Below are 18,878 nucleotides of genomic sequence, written 5' to 3' on the forward strand. Positions count from 1 at the left end.
AAAATAAAAAAGAATAAGTCTAATAATAAAAATCAGCATGTATACTACTTATGTCCTAAATCCTAAATCAATTATGAAATATTACTAATAATAAATTTTTATCGAGGCAAAATGAATTATTTCAAGAATAACACTTTCAAAACAACCCTTTGTTCGAGTTGCATAAAAACTAACTTATGACAGACTTTCTCTTTTAGAGCACTCATAAAAAAGGTTAAAAAGGGTTAAAAAGATATAATCCGTAACAGAGGTGAACGAAACTTCTCACAAATCGAGCGAAATCGCCGAAAGAGTTAGAGAAAGCAGCTGAATGCGATAAAAATAGAAGAATCTCGGAAAAGGGTAGCCAGGTAAAATAGTGGGGTAAAAATTTCACTTTTTTGACTGGAATAAGCTAAACGTCCCTCAGTTTTCATCAGTCTACGAAGGTGTTCATACAAAGTAAATAAGGTCTCTATAAAGCATCTCAAGGTGCTACTTCAAGAAGTGGATTACGCTGTAGCAGGTGAGTTGATTAATTTATTATTGCATGAGCTTATAAAGTAAGTTCTGTAGATTCTTTGTACAGATGATAGGCTTCCTTAAAAATTACAAAATGATCGATTTCATGTATCATTTCTATACATCACCTAATCTTTTCATTACATTGCAAAGCGATTTCTTATTTTTTTTACAATCCGTCCTTCTACACGCTACAATTAAATTAATAATTGAATTAATAATGATAGAGTCAAGAAAAAAAATAAAAAAATTGAAATGTCATCTAACACATTTTTTAACGGTCTATATTTTGTATAATTAAAATTTATTGTACATACTATAGATGTATTGTATACACTAATGTTGCAAATCTTTTATATTAATAAGCAATTATACATATATCAATTTTAACATGATTCTTAACTTTCTGATAAATATTTACTGAAAATAATGATACTATAATTCTTCACTGCAACAAAGAGATGACATTTGAAATTTTTTCTATTTGTAGTAAAATTGTCTTAAATCAAAAATATGATGATTAAATATAATATGTTAATTTCGTCCCTTTCGCTCTTCGTATAACAAAATGATCGTAACAATGTCATAAACAAAGTTGATTGCAAGACATACTGTCGCAGACAGATTAAGTAATCGTTGACTGCTTCATACAAATAAAAATTACAGACACACTTAAGATATTATCGTGCAATTAAGTAATTAAATTCGCGTAAAATCTCGGCGTACTACGTAAATATGTGTAAATATGCAAAGGGCAATAATTCGAGACTCTTTTTCCACATGAACCAAGTATGTGCGACAAATGCAATGCTTTTTCCCTCGCGAACCCTCTCGCGTAGCGATATCTAAAACATCGAACTTGCGAAATAAATTTCACGTAGCCCCGAGGTAAGAAACGCGAAGGGTCGCATGGTCGAAGGATGCCTCTGAACATGTCCGACAAACATGAGGAATAATAAAAAATAAACCTAACTTTACCGCGTCGCGGAGAGACTGGCAGCGAGATAGTGTGGCGGAATTTGAGGGACGTTAAAGGAGGCGGGGGGTGAGGGGAGAATAAAGGGAGGTAAAAGGACAGGAACGGAATTTAGAACGAGATGAACGAAGAACGTCAGTTCAGAGCGAAACCTGGGGATAAGGACGGAGAAACGCGCCATAGGGGATGTTGAATAAAGAGAGCGTGAAACGGAAGGAAGGGAGATGGAACGAGAGACGAAGCAAGACGGAAATGTAGAAGTTCTCTTTCTCTCTTTCTCTCGCTAATCTCTCTCTCTCTTTTCCTCTTCTCACGGCCAATGAGTCGCCGTCGTTTTGGTGGCCCAACCCTCGGAGCAACATGGCCGCCAAGTGCAAAAGGGAGCTTAAGTAAGGGTTAGGGTTAGGTTAGACTAGGCTCGTCCTTCTGGACCCGTCGCTTTTGTGAGAGAGAGCTGCGCGCCGATGGGATGGGGTGAGATGGGGGGAGAGGGGTGAGAGACGTTGTCAGCCATCATGGGAGACGCGGGAGGATAGGAAATGCAACACTCCGTATTTCCATGGTTCTGGAAACTTTCGAAATAATGGAAACGTAATCCACGACTTCGGTGTCTAAAAATAGCTCGGGATAATTGTTGTCTCGCTACAGATTTTTACGTACAAATAATTCGTTTCTTAATTTTCTCACGTTCGAGCGAAAAAATTTTGCAATGCAGATAGCAAACGTACGTATGAACAAACTGATTTAAACAGTTTTCTCATGTTTTATAAAAAAACTTGCAACATATGTATAACAATTAAATATTGCAGAAACATATATACATATATTAATATAAAAAATCTGTATATTTAATCTGTATATCTAATAATATTTAACTTAGTACGATTTTTACCGCGAGTGAGAGACGAGACGACTAGTTTACCGTAGATTTTACTTTGAGGAAGAAAAAGAACGCTTTGCAAAATGAGTCGAGTTGAATTGTTTTCTTGCATATAGGGAGAAAGCAAAACAGATAGTTGTAAGTAGTCTACGAGTATATATCAAACTGAATTCGTTGAATTTGCCTTCTTTTATCACTTAAATATATCGAATAATCGATAATTAAAAAAAAAATTTATAATATGTCGTATTTAATTACGAGAAATTTCACGAAAGTTTGACAGATGAGTTGCTAATAATTTGCTTATCATTAAACATTAATCTCATTTATTTATCATCTAATACAATAAAAAAAAATAAAATACATTACGTTATCAAGGTTTCAAGGAACCGTTTGCGAATATTCACTTTTGATCTAAATATGTATAGAAATATCTTAATATCTTTTGATAAATATTTAATTTATTATATATCAAGAAATTAAAACAATTTTTCGAGATATTTAATTCTAAATGACTATCATCAAAGCATATGAAATATGAAAACATGTTTTAGACAAAAATTTTGATATTTAACATATTTAATGCACTTTATTGCATTGCAAAAGTAAAGAGAGTTCGATTTTTTCTATATTCTACTTTGTAAAATCGCGAAGAGAATAAAATATAACATTTTTAAAAAGACCAACACACAATTGTGATAAATGCATTAAATATATATGATGGAATCTTACTTTAAAAGACTCCTTTGTACATCTCAAGCTTTTAATAATACTCGCGTAAAACCGAATATGTCGGTAGCTTAGCTTCTAGAGTCTGTTTCAACTCTTTAATATGCGATAAAACACTATAATAAAATCCTTTATTTTCTCCGTTACTCGATAACGCGTTTAAGTTTATCGAAATCAAAGGTACACGCAGATTTCCTCGTTAGACCATAAAATAAGTGAAACGAAGTGCGTTCGATCGTTATTCAAAAAAAACGAGATATCGCGGCGACAGTCTTGCGTGAGTCTTTAATACAGGGGAGTCTTAAAATGCATGAAAACATGGCGTCTCGCGTGCGACAAATGCGCAAAGGTTGAAGAGTCGCGAGAAGCGCGAAGGTTGCAGCATATAACGTCGTCAATTAATTCGAATGTAAAATCGGAGAGGTTCCGCTCCGTCTTACGTATATTAAGCCTGAAATTCATAGCGAATCCGTTTAATTAATTTCCATATTTGCGCCCGTCTTGACCCGCGAATATGTATGTAGTACATATGTATATTATCGATCTCCCCGCGCGCATTTTAACGCCATCGTATCCTGAAAAATCCCGAATGGAATATAACCTTACGCGCGTAACTTTGAGAAATATTCTCTTCTCCCGCTTGTCTCTCTCTCTCATCTTGGTAAAGAAATTGAAAACTGTACGCAGAGAAGAGCTATAATAACACGCGAGATTCGCGGACACAAATTCGCTTTATAATGCCAAGAAGATTCTTTCGAAAGGAAACACGCAATCTCGACGTACTCCTCTCCTTCGGAGAGGTATATATTCGCGAGAGAGTTACACTAAGTAAGGATAACGTATCCTTCGAGGTTGAAGTCGCCTGGAATGCCCGCGGATTCGCATTACGCGGGTTTACCAACTTTCGAGAGCATTAATGTATACGTATATGTATATGATCCTATCTCTGTTTCGCGGTGGGAAGCGATTTTTTTCGTCTGCGAAAAGCAGGAGGCGGACTTTGCGCGAATAAGAAGTTGCACGCAAAAGAGAGAAGGGGGAGGAGAGAAAGAAAGATAAGAAGAGCGTCGGCTCGTTTTCGAATACGAATGGTCATCGACGGTATCGGTTACTATAAATTGCGGAGAAAATCGTACCTATCTGCCGTAAAGGGTCAAGTAAAGTAACGAATTAACGGCGCAGGGTGTGTCGCGCAAAGTGTCCCCCACGTGTCCCCCGGTGTACGTTTCTCTCAAGTGAGCGTTTCTCTCCGCCACCGATCCGGGATCCCCCGGCTCTCCGCGTCTGACGTGAACATGAATTTATAATGGCGTTGTACTTGGCGAACTACCTCTTAGGGAAGTTATAAATTACGTCTCCCACGACTAACAAGATAATGTCGATTGAAAAGGGATGCTCGAGGGGGAGACGCGAAAAAGAATAGGGTGGATTCACACACAAAGACGTCTTGTATCGCGTATACATTAATTCTTGCCATCGAATTAAAAGAATAGGAGAAACGCGGAAAATAATACAAAGGAAATTAAATTTTTTAAATTTTGTTATGAATGTAAGAACAGAGAGTTAATATGGAATTAATTTACATTCATCAAGAGAGTTTCCAAGCGTATTACTTAATTTAGATCTGATAGCACAAAATAATTTGATACATTTGATACACAATGATATAATGTTTGAATAAATTGTCTTGCACACGGTCTATCTCTATCTCAACATAATCAGATAGTAATATTTTCACAGAGATGATCTTTTTAAGGGTAACGGTCAAAAACCAAAATTTATTAACTACATTAGACATTATATACTCTATACTAAAGTAAATCCACTTTTCTATTTAACATAATATCTCACAATATCCGGATTTGTGCAACGCGAATCATTCAAAAATTCATTCATAGTTTTTTGATAGATAGAAATGAAAATATTTTGTAAAAATATTTTCCATTGATTCCTGAGACAATAAACAGCGAGAAGCCCCAGGCAATTACACGTGTAATCGCAGTATCTATATTTTACATTTTTTCCGACTATGATCGGTGTAAAATGCAATCCCACGAGAGGATACTTTGCAATTAAAGCTGTAATAAAACACACGGCGGTTTCGCATCAGCGGTTCCTTCATGATCGTCGGTCTAGAAAGTCAGTCTCGAAGAAAATTACTAGGAAACTTCGTTATACGTTGCACGTTTCTTCTGCGCGGACGCAATCAATTTCTTTGATACATTGTCATTTTTATTTCGATGATGTTATCGTTTCCGCGAATCTTTTACAGCTACTATCCGTTACCACTATTTTATATGCATACCACGATATAAGGTTGCTCGGCTATATAAAGACTACTTTTTCAAATTCAAATTATCCTCAAATGCGAAATAAAACCAGCGATAATGGCGTTTTAATAGCCACTGTCATTGAATTATGATCAATTTCTTAGCGATGTGATCTGTTTTTTTATCGTCATTTTCTTTCTAATTACCCCAGAAAATACACAATTATACATACAATCGTCTCATGCTTATTATATGTGTATATTTGCAACTGTTTCTTTTCAACTTACCGCCACTCCGAGCTCGGCGACTTTTGGCAACTTAGCATGTCAGTAATCTGTAATTAAAAATAGATAAGAATTTTAAATAATTCCAAAAATTCTAAAAAATTCTAAAATAGAGCGTAAATTTTTATAAAGCAAACTCTCTGTCTTTGGCGCATTTACTTTCGAACTATGTACATATATCAAATATTTTGTAGAACATTTTATAAGGACACAGGGGGGTAAAAAAATAGCCTGGAATGGTAAAAGCAACCTCATGGACTCGCTGATGCGTGCCGCTTGATTCTACGCTAAAAAGGGTTAGAAGAAAGTCCCTTATTTATCGCGCTGTAAAAACGCCAGGGAAAAGGGTTCTCTTTTTTTCTTCGACGTCGATTCTTTTACTCTATCGAACCTTTTATCCATCGCCGTCGGCGCACTGCGGTTTCTCCAACAATACGTGATCGTTTCGTCCTAAGTAACTGTACTTTGTCTTTTATGAGATAGAAAAGAGAAATCGGTTCAAAATTTTTTTCGCACATTAACAAAATTTTTTTGTTATAAATGAACAAAAAAATATTAAAATATATATTTTCGAAAGAATGAGATTCGCAGATCCTTCGTTATGCAACGCAGATGTTTTGTCTAGTTCCGCAAATAATAAAATCAGTAAATGTCAAAAAGAGAGAGAAAGAGAGCGTCGCTGTAAATATTAGAGTTGTATCAGCGGCGAAACACGCGCGTGTTTAATGGAAAGTTCAATTAAGGGATTGTGTGTCAATAGGAGACAATTGCGTGAAGGCTAGAAACATTTAAGCGTGTCATAATCGGTGTCACTTTATCGCGATCGCAGTCCTCGCGTGTACCTTATGGTCAGAGCCCTCATCCTCCATCGCGGTTTCTCCATCACGAACCCCTCGCTACGATTCAACGATTTATACATCCGTCGATGTATATTCACGGTGTCGTACAACTTCACCGCAAATCGTGGGGTCATTAAGGAGGTAAGAGCACGGAGGGGAAGGGGGACGAACCTCGGTTAATTAAATACAAATTGTTTTACATCGTCGGAAATGTATAAATTCAAAGACACATTACGGAAGCTTCCCGACGCTGCTTTTACTAATATTATGACGAATTTTTCTTCTCTCTCTCTTAAAATCGTTGAAATCGCCAATTTCAGCATTCCGTATGCGAAATTAATTTGCGTCGAGCGTGTGGCTAATTGCGTGGCTAATTACTGCGCAACCGAGCAAGTATTTATCAAACAATTTATTCGGGTCTTTTTTTTCTCTCCGTCGTTTAATTTTCGTGGTATAGAATATATACTCGGATAAGATGATCGATAAAATGGAGATTGATATATCTTGTATGTACATTAATAATTTACTAATAAAGGGTAATAATTTTGTTCAGTGTATAGTTGTAAACGTCGCTATCGGTGACGTTGTTGTAATTTTACGGAACGTTAATCTATACAATGCGCAATCCTTTTCATTTTATGCTTCTCTATAAAGTTTTACCTCTCTCGTCAGGCACTCTTTTCTCTCTTGTCTCCTCTTCTCTCTCTCTCTCTCTGTCATGATCATTCCTCTTTTTGCATCAATCTTTTTATCGACGATATGATGACTATGAAAGAACTGCTTTAATATTCATGTGCATCGCATATATTATTTAACAAAATAAACCTACTTTTTATATACAATAGAGCTTTAATGCAGTCGAATACCGAAAAATTATTTGAACAAACGTAAAAATACTTTCCTCTAAATAATATTGTGAATAAAATTCTTTTTATAAAAAATCTTTGACCATTTATGTAGATAACAAAATAAAAGCAAATTTTAAAAAATAATATAGCTTATATATTTTGATAAAATAGCATTAAGCATTAGAACTCGGATGCGCATCTTCATGGAACGCAGTGGCAACGTGATAGCGGCATGTAACTTCGACAATAAAGCGCAATAAACGACAATTTCCTAGACCTAGATAACTTACGACATAAGAGAGAGAAGAGAGAGAGAGAGAGAGAAAGAGAGGGAAGAGGGTAAGAGAGGGCCTCGTTGCGGATTTATCGCCGCGTCTCGCGCATTGTTTACGTCTCGGACGAGGACATAAATCCTCATCCTAAAGCGCCACAAACTGTCTGCACCCACAGTTTGCGCATCTCTCTGTGTTTCACGCGCGCTTCTGTTCTTCTCTCGGACGGATGTACCACATATATTCGTGTTCTTCTCTCGCGAGAGATGCATCTCGATAAAAAGAAACGCGCGTAAGAAATCCGCCGGGCGCGGATCTTTAAATAAAGATACCGCCTGTTAATACACCTGCCGCGATATAAATTGTTTCACAGTTACTCATTTCTTTCTTTCTTTTTTTTTTTTCATAAACTTTACTTACGGGAAATCCGTGTTTATAAGCCGATAATCTCTCTCGACAGTAAAGTCCTGATTTTACGAATTTCTACTTTGAGAACTACAGATTTAAAAACTTAAAAATGTTTTCGCAGGGGGTAAGAGCTGCATACAGCTGCACTAATTAGAACATGTCGTCATATCGACAAATAAAAATTTTCCTTTTTTTATCTAATATGAAAGAAAATTATAAAATATATTAAATATATTAAATACATTAAAATATGTTAAATATATAATTATAAAATATATTATAAAATATTTATCAAACAAAACTCTAAAAAATTGCTATTATACAAGAAAAATATTTAATAAATAATTTTCTACACGAGCGCAAGTTACTTGAATTTTAGCCATATATATAAAAAAAATGAAATTTATTTGATTGGCAATAATTGGAAGAAACCTTCGTATAAAATTTGAGCGCTGCAAAACGTTGGGGAAATTATACATCCCGTAAATTTTAAAAAGCTTGCCGCACAAGGCAAATGGAAACTTTGGCTTAATCGAGAATCGATATATCCCCGTCCCGTAATTCATTTCTCCAAGAAGCTCTGAATTTTTTATAAAAAGACTCCGTGAACGTCGACCATTCTTTGACGGTGAATTTTTACTACGTCAGTGAGTTGAAGTTCCAGACACGACGGACGGATCCTTGCATGCGCAAGAAACATGAATCGGATAATTGCGCCACTTGTGTGAAGTGCAGTTCTATTTCTGTAACGGCATATTGATGCGATCTATGTAAGTTCGATAGAAACTGAACGAGATCTCGATGATCCGGGTTTATAAAAATCCATTTAGTTTATCAAGCTATTCTTGCTATTAAATTATTAGTGATGTAATCGCGAAATTTAGTTGACGTATACTAAACAGAAGCTTCTATGCAGCTATTACGATCCTTCTCTGACTTTGTTAAAAAAACATCATTAAAGTTTTAGGGGAAATATCGCAAAAAATTAATAATGATACAATGTATGGAGATATTTGTAGAACATCTTGGAATATTCTACCAGTAACGAGCAAAAATATTTAATGAAGATAGGTATAATGAAGAATTTATTGTGTGATATTTTATATCGTAAATATTCTATAAAGATTCAGAGCTCTATTTCGCAATCGTCAATAAAAAAACAATTATTTTATTTCTACGTTGGCTAATCACTCGAAAGTCTATTAAAAGCGGATAAAAAGAGGAAACGGAAAAATCGAATGTTAGAAAAATATAGAAATATTATTGCAGGCGTTTTCATGAAGAGAAAGAAGGAGATCACAAAAGAAGTCAGCTATAAACAAGACAAAAATAATTATATCAAATACTTTCGATTTTTATAACTGTACATGCTCTGAGAATTGTATGTTGTGTTTGCTGAAATGTATAAAAAATGCTCAAAAAATTTCTGAAATCTTGTAACATATTACAAAAATTTTAAAATTTTAATTAAAAAGATTCCATTGATGAGACAGTTAAGCATCGCTATATGAAACCTAAAATATTGAGTACAGAAACAAGTTGGAAGACAAGTTAGAAATAGAGAAACAGCATTCGGAGACGATCTCGATCTGGAGTTATCAGAAATCAAATATAACGATATTTGGATAGAATCAGGTCAATTGATCGCAGTAAGTTCAATCGTTTATTTTTATAGCATTGCTTTTCTTCCGAATAAATCCGAGATATCCTTTACATGCGGGAGGAAAATCTTGCACGCATATCTCGATCTAATACATATACATATAGCGAAAAATATCACTACTTAAATTTATCTCACACAGATCGCGTCATAAGTGAGACTTTCTATGAATAAGTCCAATAAGTTTCGCTAAGATCAAACGATATCGAAAAAAAAAAAAAAAAAAAATATTTTGTGTCAATCTAATTTAAGAGACGAAGGAAAGGACGTGACGATCAGCCATGCTCTCGAAGCAGAAGCAGTTTCGATCGTGTCTCGCTATGTCGAGGCTATGCTCCCTAGATCCAGCCATTGCGATTTAGCAGCGGTCGATGTAGGCACGTACTAGAAAGAGAAGTTGGAGAAGGTCCGACGAAGGGGAGGGCAACAACCAGGTGGAAGAGGAAGGAAGAGGGTTGAAAGCAACCCTCCGTTCCTTCGACGGTTCCCGGAATAATCCGGCGTATAAATTGGATTGTTGGCGGGACATGGAAACTGAACTGAGAGAGACCTGGGAAAAGAGAGAGAGAGAGAGAGAGAGAGAGGGACTGCAATAGCGATACCGGGAAACACGTACCTACGTCAAGACGCGAAAATACTGGTGTACACGTGCTCGATTACAAATATACAGACATACACACACATATAAATACGCATACATAGAGCTAGAGATCCAAACCACCACGTAGATTTCGGCTGCGTGAATTCGACGCTGCAACTTCGTCGCGATGTGGATGGTGGATGTTACATGATGATATACGCGCGGATTTTCAGATAGGAAGTACCGCCCTCTCCGCATTTGAGTTTGCACGAGTTGGCGAGTATAGTTAGGGATGACTCGATGAGCAAACAAAGTCGTTCCGCAGACTCCTTTCGGATTTCGACTACCCGCGGGCTCTCGATGACGGAAGACGCGAGAGTTTCGACGGGGAAGTATAACCGATGAATAATTCCGGAGTACGTGAACTTCATTCATCCAAGACCAAATTAGTGCGCTCGAATTTTCTCGGTGAAGTTAAATAACGATTCTCCAACGTTTCATGCTTCTCTTACAGAAGAGAATAATAAATATAAAAAAATAGTACTATAAATAATAATCTAATAGAATATAATAGTCGAGAATTTTTTAGAAAGATTCATAATTAATTGTCGTAAATCAATAACTTATCTGAAGCAAACATTTTTTTCATAAATATTATGAGATGTATTTTATAGAAAGAAAATTTTATATAAGATTTATAAAAACTTTACGATATTTTACAATATTTTATAACTATTTTAATATTTTAATAAGCTATTTTATTATACATATATATTATTAATTTTTTAATATTTTAATAAACTATTTTATATAAAGGAAATTTTATTTAGCTATCCAAATTTATTGAAATTAACTACAAGAAGGATTTCCTTTCATCTATAAGATGTAGATAAAGGTAAAATACGGGGGAGACATATCTATGTCATCTCTGAAATCGAGCTTTAAAATTCGTAAAATATTTGGAAAGATTTTCTTTTTCTAGCAATTTGTGTGCGCCTTATTCTTTATTAAAGTTGCCGTATTAAATTCCGATGCAATTCAACGAAATCTGCTCTTGCCGTGTTATTGACACTTCGTAAGAAATTTAATTAGCGAAATTTAATTACGGTCGAATCTTTCGCGAGTTTAACACAAGATCGCAGGATCTTGTGTTGAAGAGAAGCTTGAATACCGAACTTTAAAGCTGTTAAATTCATGCTTTATAATAATCGCGGAAATTCAAAACAACCGTCCTCAAAGGCGGCTAATTAATCTCCAGAGATGATCTCTCGCTAACGAGATCCGCGCAGACAATGTGTGGAAGGGTCTCGAACCGTGACCGGCTTCATCTCATTACATAGAAACAGACACGTAATACGTGATAGTCGCCGTGTAAGTACCGCAACAAATTAACTCGAGCACTTTATAAGATAAAAAGAATAAAAGAATGTAACGTTCCTATGCAGGGTGAATTCAATCGGCGATAACGTTTGCAATATCTTGAAAAAGATGCTCTTTCAAACAAATCTTAACATGCTTGTGTGCATCGTTTGACCAATACACATCCGACTTTCGATTTATATCATATATTACTAATATGTTTAATATCAAATTAATTAATTCCAATCTCGCGAGAGCTGATAATCAAATAAATGGATGAATATTAAATTCTGACGGAAAATATTAAATTCCTGTTTTCATCTGTAAAAGTGACTAAGGATTTTAACTGATGTATTTTTTTTTAAGTAACGTATTTTTTAATTTCACTTGCATTTTTTAATTAATTCTAGTCAAAACAAAATATTATATAAACTTTTGTAATTTTTCATGCAGGTTTCATCATCACTTCTTGAAGATAAAATACAATATCCGATCGTGAATCAAACAGGCATCTTGTACTGTTTATTATATCGCAGTTATAGAAAGATATACTACTTCGTAGTATAATATATCTTAAAAATCGATGTTTTGGGATACGTTGAGAAAATGGCGACGGATATGTTAGCGCAGATGTGTTTGTTGGTGTGTGTTCGCCCTTATAATAAATTCAACACACACCGACGGTGTGTAGCTAACCTAAGTAAACTGTTCCTCCAAAACAAGAATATGCTGTTTCTTGCGCGCGTTGATTACATATGCCCTCGTCCCTTCTGAAACATATTGGCGGAAGAACCTGATATACGTAGGATATTCCATTTTCTCCCTCCCGTCTTCGCAAGCTTGACAATGCAGCGATAAAGACGCCATATTTTTCGAGAAGAACCTTCAGATATATATATATATATAGGTAGAAAAATCGATACTCCTCTTGCATGTCAATACATTTACATATGCAAGGCAGCATTCTCTCCTTTCTGTTTCACCAGAATTTTGAATTTAACATATATCTTTGATACTCGGGGAACAGATTGTAACGATTGTAATAATTCATTATTTAAAGAGATTTTGACAAAAAGAGATATAGAATTGATACATCAATAGTGAAAACTCTAAACCACTCTAAAGAAACATATATGATTTTATTCGATATCATCGTCAATTTTGACGTTTTAGCTGTAACAATAAAAATATTTAAGCTACAAGCCCTAGAAAATTATGGTATTTTCTCAACTCTTGATTTCACAGCGACGGAAATGACGTGATATTATTTAATAATAATTTAAATGATAATATGGCAGCTTTAACTACTCGGACAACATTAACTATTTGACTGACGATAGTTTGAACTGGACTGTAGCCAAAATATGACTGTAAACTACATACAGAATATCCAAATGCCTTGACTTAAGCTGTAGTGATTTAAAATAATACTCTCCGACATGTTGATAGCAATAATATATTAAAACAGATGACTCTCCCGTTTTACTTTCTGCGAAGTTAATTTAAAACGGCACGTGTGAACTTAAACGCGTCTTCAAGAAAATATAATTATTGGGGTGCAAGAGCAATCATATAAAATATGAATAATCAGCGAAATAAATTGAACAAGTGTAAAGTGTATACGCGAGAAGAAATCTTCAATTTATTTAAATTTAATTTGATTTAATGCATTTACTAGTCGCTGGTATATAATTTCTCGATGATGTGTATAAAAATCTCTTTATTTATTTTACGAGAAACTTTTTACTAAATATACTCTCTCTCTCTCTTTTTAAATTATACATATATAAATTTAAATTATATATACATAACATACACATGTGTGTGTATGTATATAAAATCCGTTGTAAATTTTAATCTAGGATACTTGCAAAAAAATTTTACTGTGGGTCAAAATTGACCAGCTTTCCCAGCTGATCCAACGAAACAATTATTTCTTCGTAAAATATATTCACCTAGTAGGTCAAGAACGAAATTTTGAGCGTATTAGAAGATACATTATTACTCATAAACTGCATTATTTACATCTTCGCGAAATATATTTTCCTAATAACTTAGAAAGAGATTTTCGAGAGTATATTGAAAGACACTTATTACATATCTTTGCGCGAAATATATTCTCTTAATAGGTCAGAAATCAATTTTCGAGTGTAGAGTAAACGACACATATTATTGCTCGTGAACTGCACATTACTTGCTTCTTCGCAAAATATATTCTCCTATAATATTAACTCAGATGAATCTTCGAGGATATTAATAAATTTTGACTCATAGCAAAATTTGTTTGCACCTATTTTTATATATATAAACTGTGACTCATCTTTTTGAAACTATTTAACTTATAGTTTCGTCGAAAGTTAAATTTTTAAAAGGGAAACTATTCGTTTTCTGTCTATTCGACAAAGGAGGGGCTCAATTTTTATATAAATTAAATCTATCGGAATTCTAGAAAAATCTATAAAAGAAGAAAATTGAAGTTGAGGAAATAAAAGCAAAATCTCGACTCGGGATTGTTCGATCTGCGCACAGTCTAATTTCTCGCATCAATTTTTTCGTCTGACACGACCACGAAAGTGACTTCGGAATGCAAGTCCTGCATACGTAAACGAGCGGCTGGTATGTGTTCATATATACGCGCGTCCACTATATTCTTCTCTCACAGCCTACGTTACCACGATACTTGTTGTTTATTCACGAGAGAAGACGTTGCTTCCTTTTCTTCGTCGTCTTTTTTATTTGCCCGTCGATACCACCTCATCTCTCGCGCCGCACCAAGACCTTCCTCTCTCTACCATTATCTCTCTCTTTCTCTTTCCTTGGCTTTTATAAAATATAAGCAATTTCATGCTTTTCGCTTGACTCCCGAGCGGTTCGCCGCGCATATCTTTACGACGTGGCACTCCGGATTTTGCCAACTTTCCGCGCCTCGTCATTTTACCGATAGATCCTTTGTAGGATGTAAGATGTGTAATCCCTGGTACAGCTCAAAACAAACAGCTTTTTACGCACCAGCGACTTTATCAGACTCTATTCATTTCAAGGTTAAAGAGGATTTCGCTGCGAATCCACTATCGAGAATGAAGTAATTTATGCTTCCCGTGATGAGAGAGAGAGAGAGAGAAAGATATCAAAATAAATAATAGACATAAATTTTAGGATCTTAATCCGATCGTTGAATATTACATAAAGATTAAGCTTTCTTAAATTATTAATGAAAATTAAATATTGAACTGCGACATGCGTATACCATATATTACACATGACAGAGTCGGAGATACAGGGATTTCGTTTCACAGTCTTCGGTTCGTTCATGTATCGAAAATAGACGGGAAAGAAAAAAAAAGTAGTATTTTTACTTCTCGTAGTCTTACAATTTATTTCAATGTCATCCTTCGACGGTCCCCGAGTCAGTTCAATACGCCCAATTCTCGCTGCCAGCCACGAACCAGTCTCGTCCATTCTAATTTTCTCCGAGCGTCCCTGATTGGAGTCTACGAAGGGCAATTTAATCCCACCATCTCGTGCACTCTCCACTTACGAATCCATTCCGTTGCAATATATATGTCGCACCTGCATCCACGCCCACGTTATTAGCCAAAGTCTGTCTTTAGTCAAACTCCGGTGCTCGCGCGTCAGTACAATATAATATATAACGATAAAAGATATGTTCGAATTGTATCATTTTTTTGTTTTCAGCACACTGTACATTAGGCATGTACATACACGAGTCTCTGCTTTGACAATATTTGCTCTTTACCTATTCGCACGCATATTGACGGTTATCTATGTTTTGCAGTTGACAAGATTAGCACGTATTCATTGACCAAAATACATATATACATAAATACATTATATTCCCTATTTATTATATCGCGATTCCGTTTCGAAAGAAATTATTTGAAGTAATAAAATTTTGTTAAATAAATATATACTCTAGGTAAGTAGAAAAAAATGAAATTAATTAAACGCATTATTTAAGGTATATTTTAACTTTTTAAGGGCGATACTTTTTCCTCTTTTCTTTAAAGGAAAATAATTTGTCGCTCGTTTGCATTTGTCGCATTGCGTGAAATTATTTTACTAAGATATATATTTTAATGTACACTAGGCGAACTGATAACTTTTTCTCTTTCAGGTTGATTCCATTAAATTTTCGCTTCAACCAATGTCATTAGCGCGAAACAGCCCGCGACACACCTGCACATAGCGCAAGTTTGAAATAACGATGGTCTCTTTTTCCGAGAAAACATAGAAGAAGTCTGCCGGAGAGGCAGATAGGGAATCGTGATTCCGTTCTCTCTCTTTCTCTCTCTCGCTGGATTATAGGTGGAACTGGAGGATTATCTCGCCAGACGGTGAAATGGTAAAAGTTGGGCCGCTGTGCGTGCCGGAGTAAGAATGGACGAGGGTAGAGAAAGTAACGGAGGAGAGAGGTTTTCAGACCTCTTCTTCGTGGAGCCCCGTAGACGCAACGACACGCCCTGCTCTGCCACTCCCTCTCTCCCTCCTCTCCTTCTATCTCTCTCTTTCTCTCTACACTTTCATCTTCTACCCTGAAAACGTCGATGGGAACTCACGTAGGGTAGGTTTGACTACAAGGTAGGGTCGATTCGAGGTTGGAACTCTTGCCTCGATCGGAGAGGAGGAGAAGGGGATGATGCGGATGTCGATGCTGGCTGCTGGTACCTATGTGTACGTCTGAACAAACTAGCGCGGACGGAACTTGTACGCTCTCTCTCTTTCTCTCCGATGAGCGCGCATGTGTGCAGACGAGCCTGGTACAAGAGGCGCTTGAAACGCTCATGTAACGCAAAGACGTGTGAGAGTCATCCGTGTGAGTCCTGGTATTAGTACAGCTGATTGTGTAGGTAGTCCAGGCACTTGTGTCGGCTCTTAAGGTGGGTGTGGATGCTGGTACGCAGTCGTGGTAGTATGTAGTAGTAGTGTGTGGTCGCTCCAAAGTGGTGTTCCCTCTAGCTGGGGCAAGCAAGGTCCACAGCGAGTTCAGATCGATACGCGGTCCCGGCTCACCTATTCGGCTACGATTCGGAATATCGCAACCATCCTGCACGTATTCCCTTCTCTTATGCAAAAGTATGATCGTTCGTTTATCTACTATGTCGGATTGGTGGTAGTGACACGTGGGCGTGAGACACATTTGTGTGTCTAGTTTCTTTAGAACGGCTTTTATCGATTTTATTGATTTCACATCGTTATCTCGAAACAACTATCGAGGAAGATTGTGAAAATTTTTGACTCAACTTTCGCACGTTACGTCGATTATTTATGTTGCTATTATTTATCCGTATAAGAGTGAAAGACGAAAGAGAATATTTTTCTAGCGCGAGAAATAATTTATTGGCATTCTTGGCCGTGCCCTCGACGAATGGCTATTTATATATATGTATATGTATATATAAATGCAATAAATAATGTTCTTTTCTTTTCTCACGTCGCACAGAATTTTATTATCGTCTAGTATTTTATATTACGTGCTTATCAAATTAGCGATAATAATAATTAATGAATTTTTATCAAGAAACGTATAAAACACTGCACTTCTCTTTGTCGTGTGATAAGATTGTTACGCGCAAAAAATATATAACTCAGATTTGAATGGTCTTTCTTAAATAATTATTCTGTATAATATAGAAGCTGTTATATCTATTTTTTTAATCAAGACAAAATTATGATCGCCGTTAGTTCGCCGACGATATTTTTTTCAATTTCCCTGGTGGGACATAAAATAATATACAACTCAGATTGCTTTAACAAAACGTTATTTGTAAGGAGCACGAAGCAAGTATTATTATTATTATGATCTAAGAGGAACTGTTCAAGTCCACAGTCACGCAGAACGAATCGACTTTATCGGTCAACTTTGTCAGACACAAATTGGCAATTTTATTGTTCATCGCGAGGGACTATCTTTTTTATTGACCCACCGATTTCTTTCCGTTTATTAATTCAACGTGAAATGGATCGATAGCTTTAGGGTAAATTAGAGGGATAACTTCAGCTCCGGCGTCGGTGAATTCCTAATAAACTACCTACATAATTAACTAATTACTATATATGCTCGAAATCAGCAGAGTAGTATGCATAATAAACACGTTTTACTTCTGCATCATATGTTCTCATGTCGAGTGTATAACTTTGTCCATATTCATGGATACAACGAAAAACAAAAGCTTGAATCTTGAAAAGATGGAGTAAATGAATAAAAAAAAAATAAAATAAAAAAAATTATTAAGCGGTGTCTTATCTGATAAAACTGATACAGGAATCCCTCCGATAAGTCGTTAGTCCACGGAGGAAACTTTAAGACTGGCTCGTGTTTATAAAAATTCTCATTACGTGACTCCTTCAATGTTTGTCAGAAATGGTGGACAGAATCGCTGGACTTCATTTAAAAAATCAGATAAAGTTATAAACATCGTAAAATATAAAGTCCAAAAAGTTCCTATTTGTTTCATTCGTGTCTCAATAATAGATAAATAAACAACATCCTTTCTTCATCTAATTGTAAATTAAATCTTATTAAATAAAATATCGGATGCTGATCTTACATTTATTCGAGTAGCCTTGTAAATCGAAGATAATAAAATTTATGTCTTGTTGTATAAGGCAAAATATTGCAATTAAGAAAAATAATTAACTCATATATTAACTACAATTAGATTCTGCAGCCAACTTTTATCATTTAAGGTTGCATATTCGTTGCTACTTTGATATTTTTGGAAAACAAATTCTCAATTTCTCTCTCTCTCTCTCTCTCTCTCTCTCTCTCTCTCTCTCTCTCTCTCTCTCTCTCTCTCTCTCTCTCTCTCTCGCTCTCTCTCTCTTTCTCTGTATTTATCGCGAAAATGTGCGCATATCACGGTCGGAATAAATAAATAAATTAATAGGAAATGAGTGTCTTTATCCTCTCTTTCTCTCGTCCCGTCTCCACCCTGCTCGCAAAGAAATTGTACGAGAGAATCCGATGTTATGTTAAGCAGCCGGGACCTTGCGAGCTCTCGGATATAAAAAGTACGCATTATGTGAGTTGCCCAATGGGAAGCCACTATAGTGATGACGTGCAAAAAAAGACGAGCGAGAGACGGAGAGAAGCCATAGGGATTATCGACCGGCGCGGAGAAAATCGTCACTGTTCCTTATGGAACGGGTTCGAGTTTTGCCAGAAGATATTGGCGCGCTTGATTGCCGATACAAACCGGCCATATGGTCCGGCAAAGGAGCGCTCTCTGAAGAAAAGAAAGAACGAAGAAA

At 35.8% G+C, this 18,878-nt stretch overlaps 1 protein-coding gene across 3 annotated transcripts in view; it reads right to left on the reverse strand.

Annotated features, from left to right (window-relative positions):
- LOC145941850 (uncharacterized) overlaps positions 1-18,878 on the reverse strand; it is a 163,179-nt gene that overhangs the window by 99,992 nt on the left and 44,309 nt on the right. For all 3 annotated transcript variants that reach the window (XM_083048206.1, XM_083048205.1, XM_083048208.1), the window contains exon 3: positions 5,644-5,690. In XM_083048206.1, coding sequence (XP_082904332.1) covers positions 5,644-5,690 — 47 coding nt within the window. The remainder of the gene's footprint in view (positions 1-5,643; positions 5,691-18,878) is intronic.

This window comes from Prenolepis imparis, unplaced genomic scaffold, assembly GCF_030444845.1.
Source record: "Prenolepis imparis isolate NDT839.2.m4 unplaced genomic scaffold, iyPreImpa1.0 SCAF_10, whole genome shotgun sequence".
In the NCBI taxonomy this organism is placed as follows: Eukaryota; Metazoa; Arthropoda; class Insecta; order Hymenoptera; family Formicidae; genus Prenolepis; species Prenolepis imparis.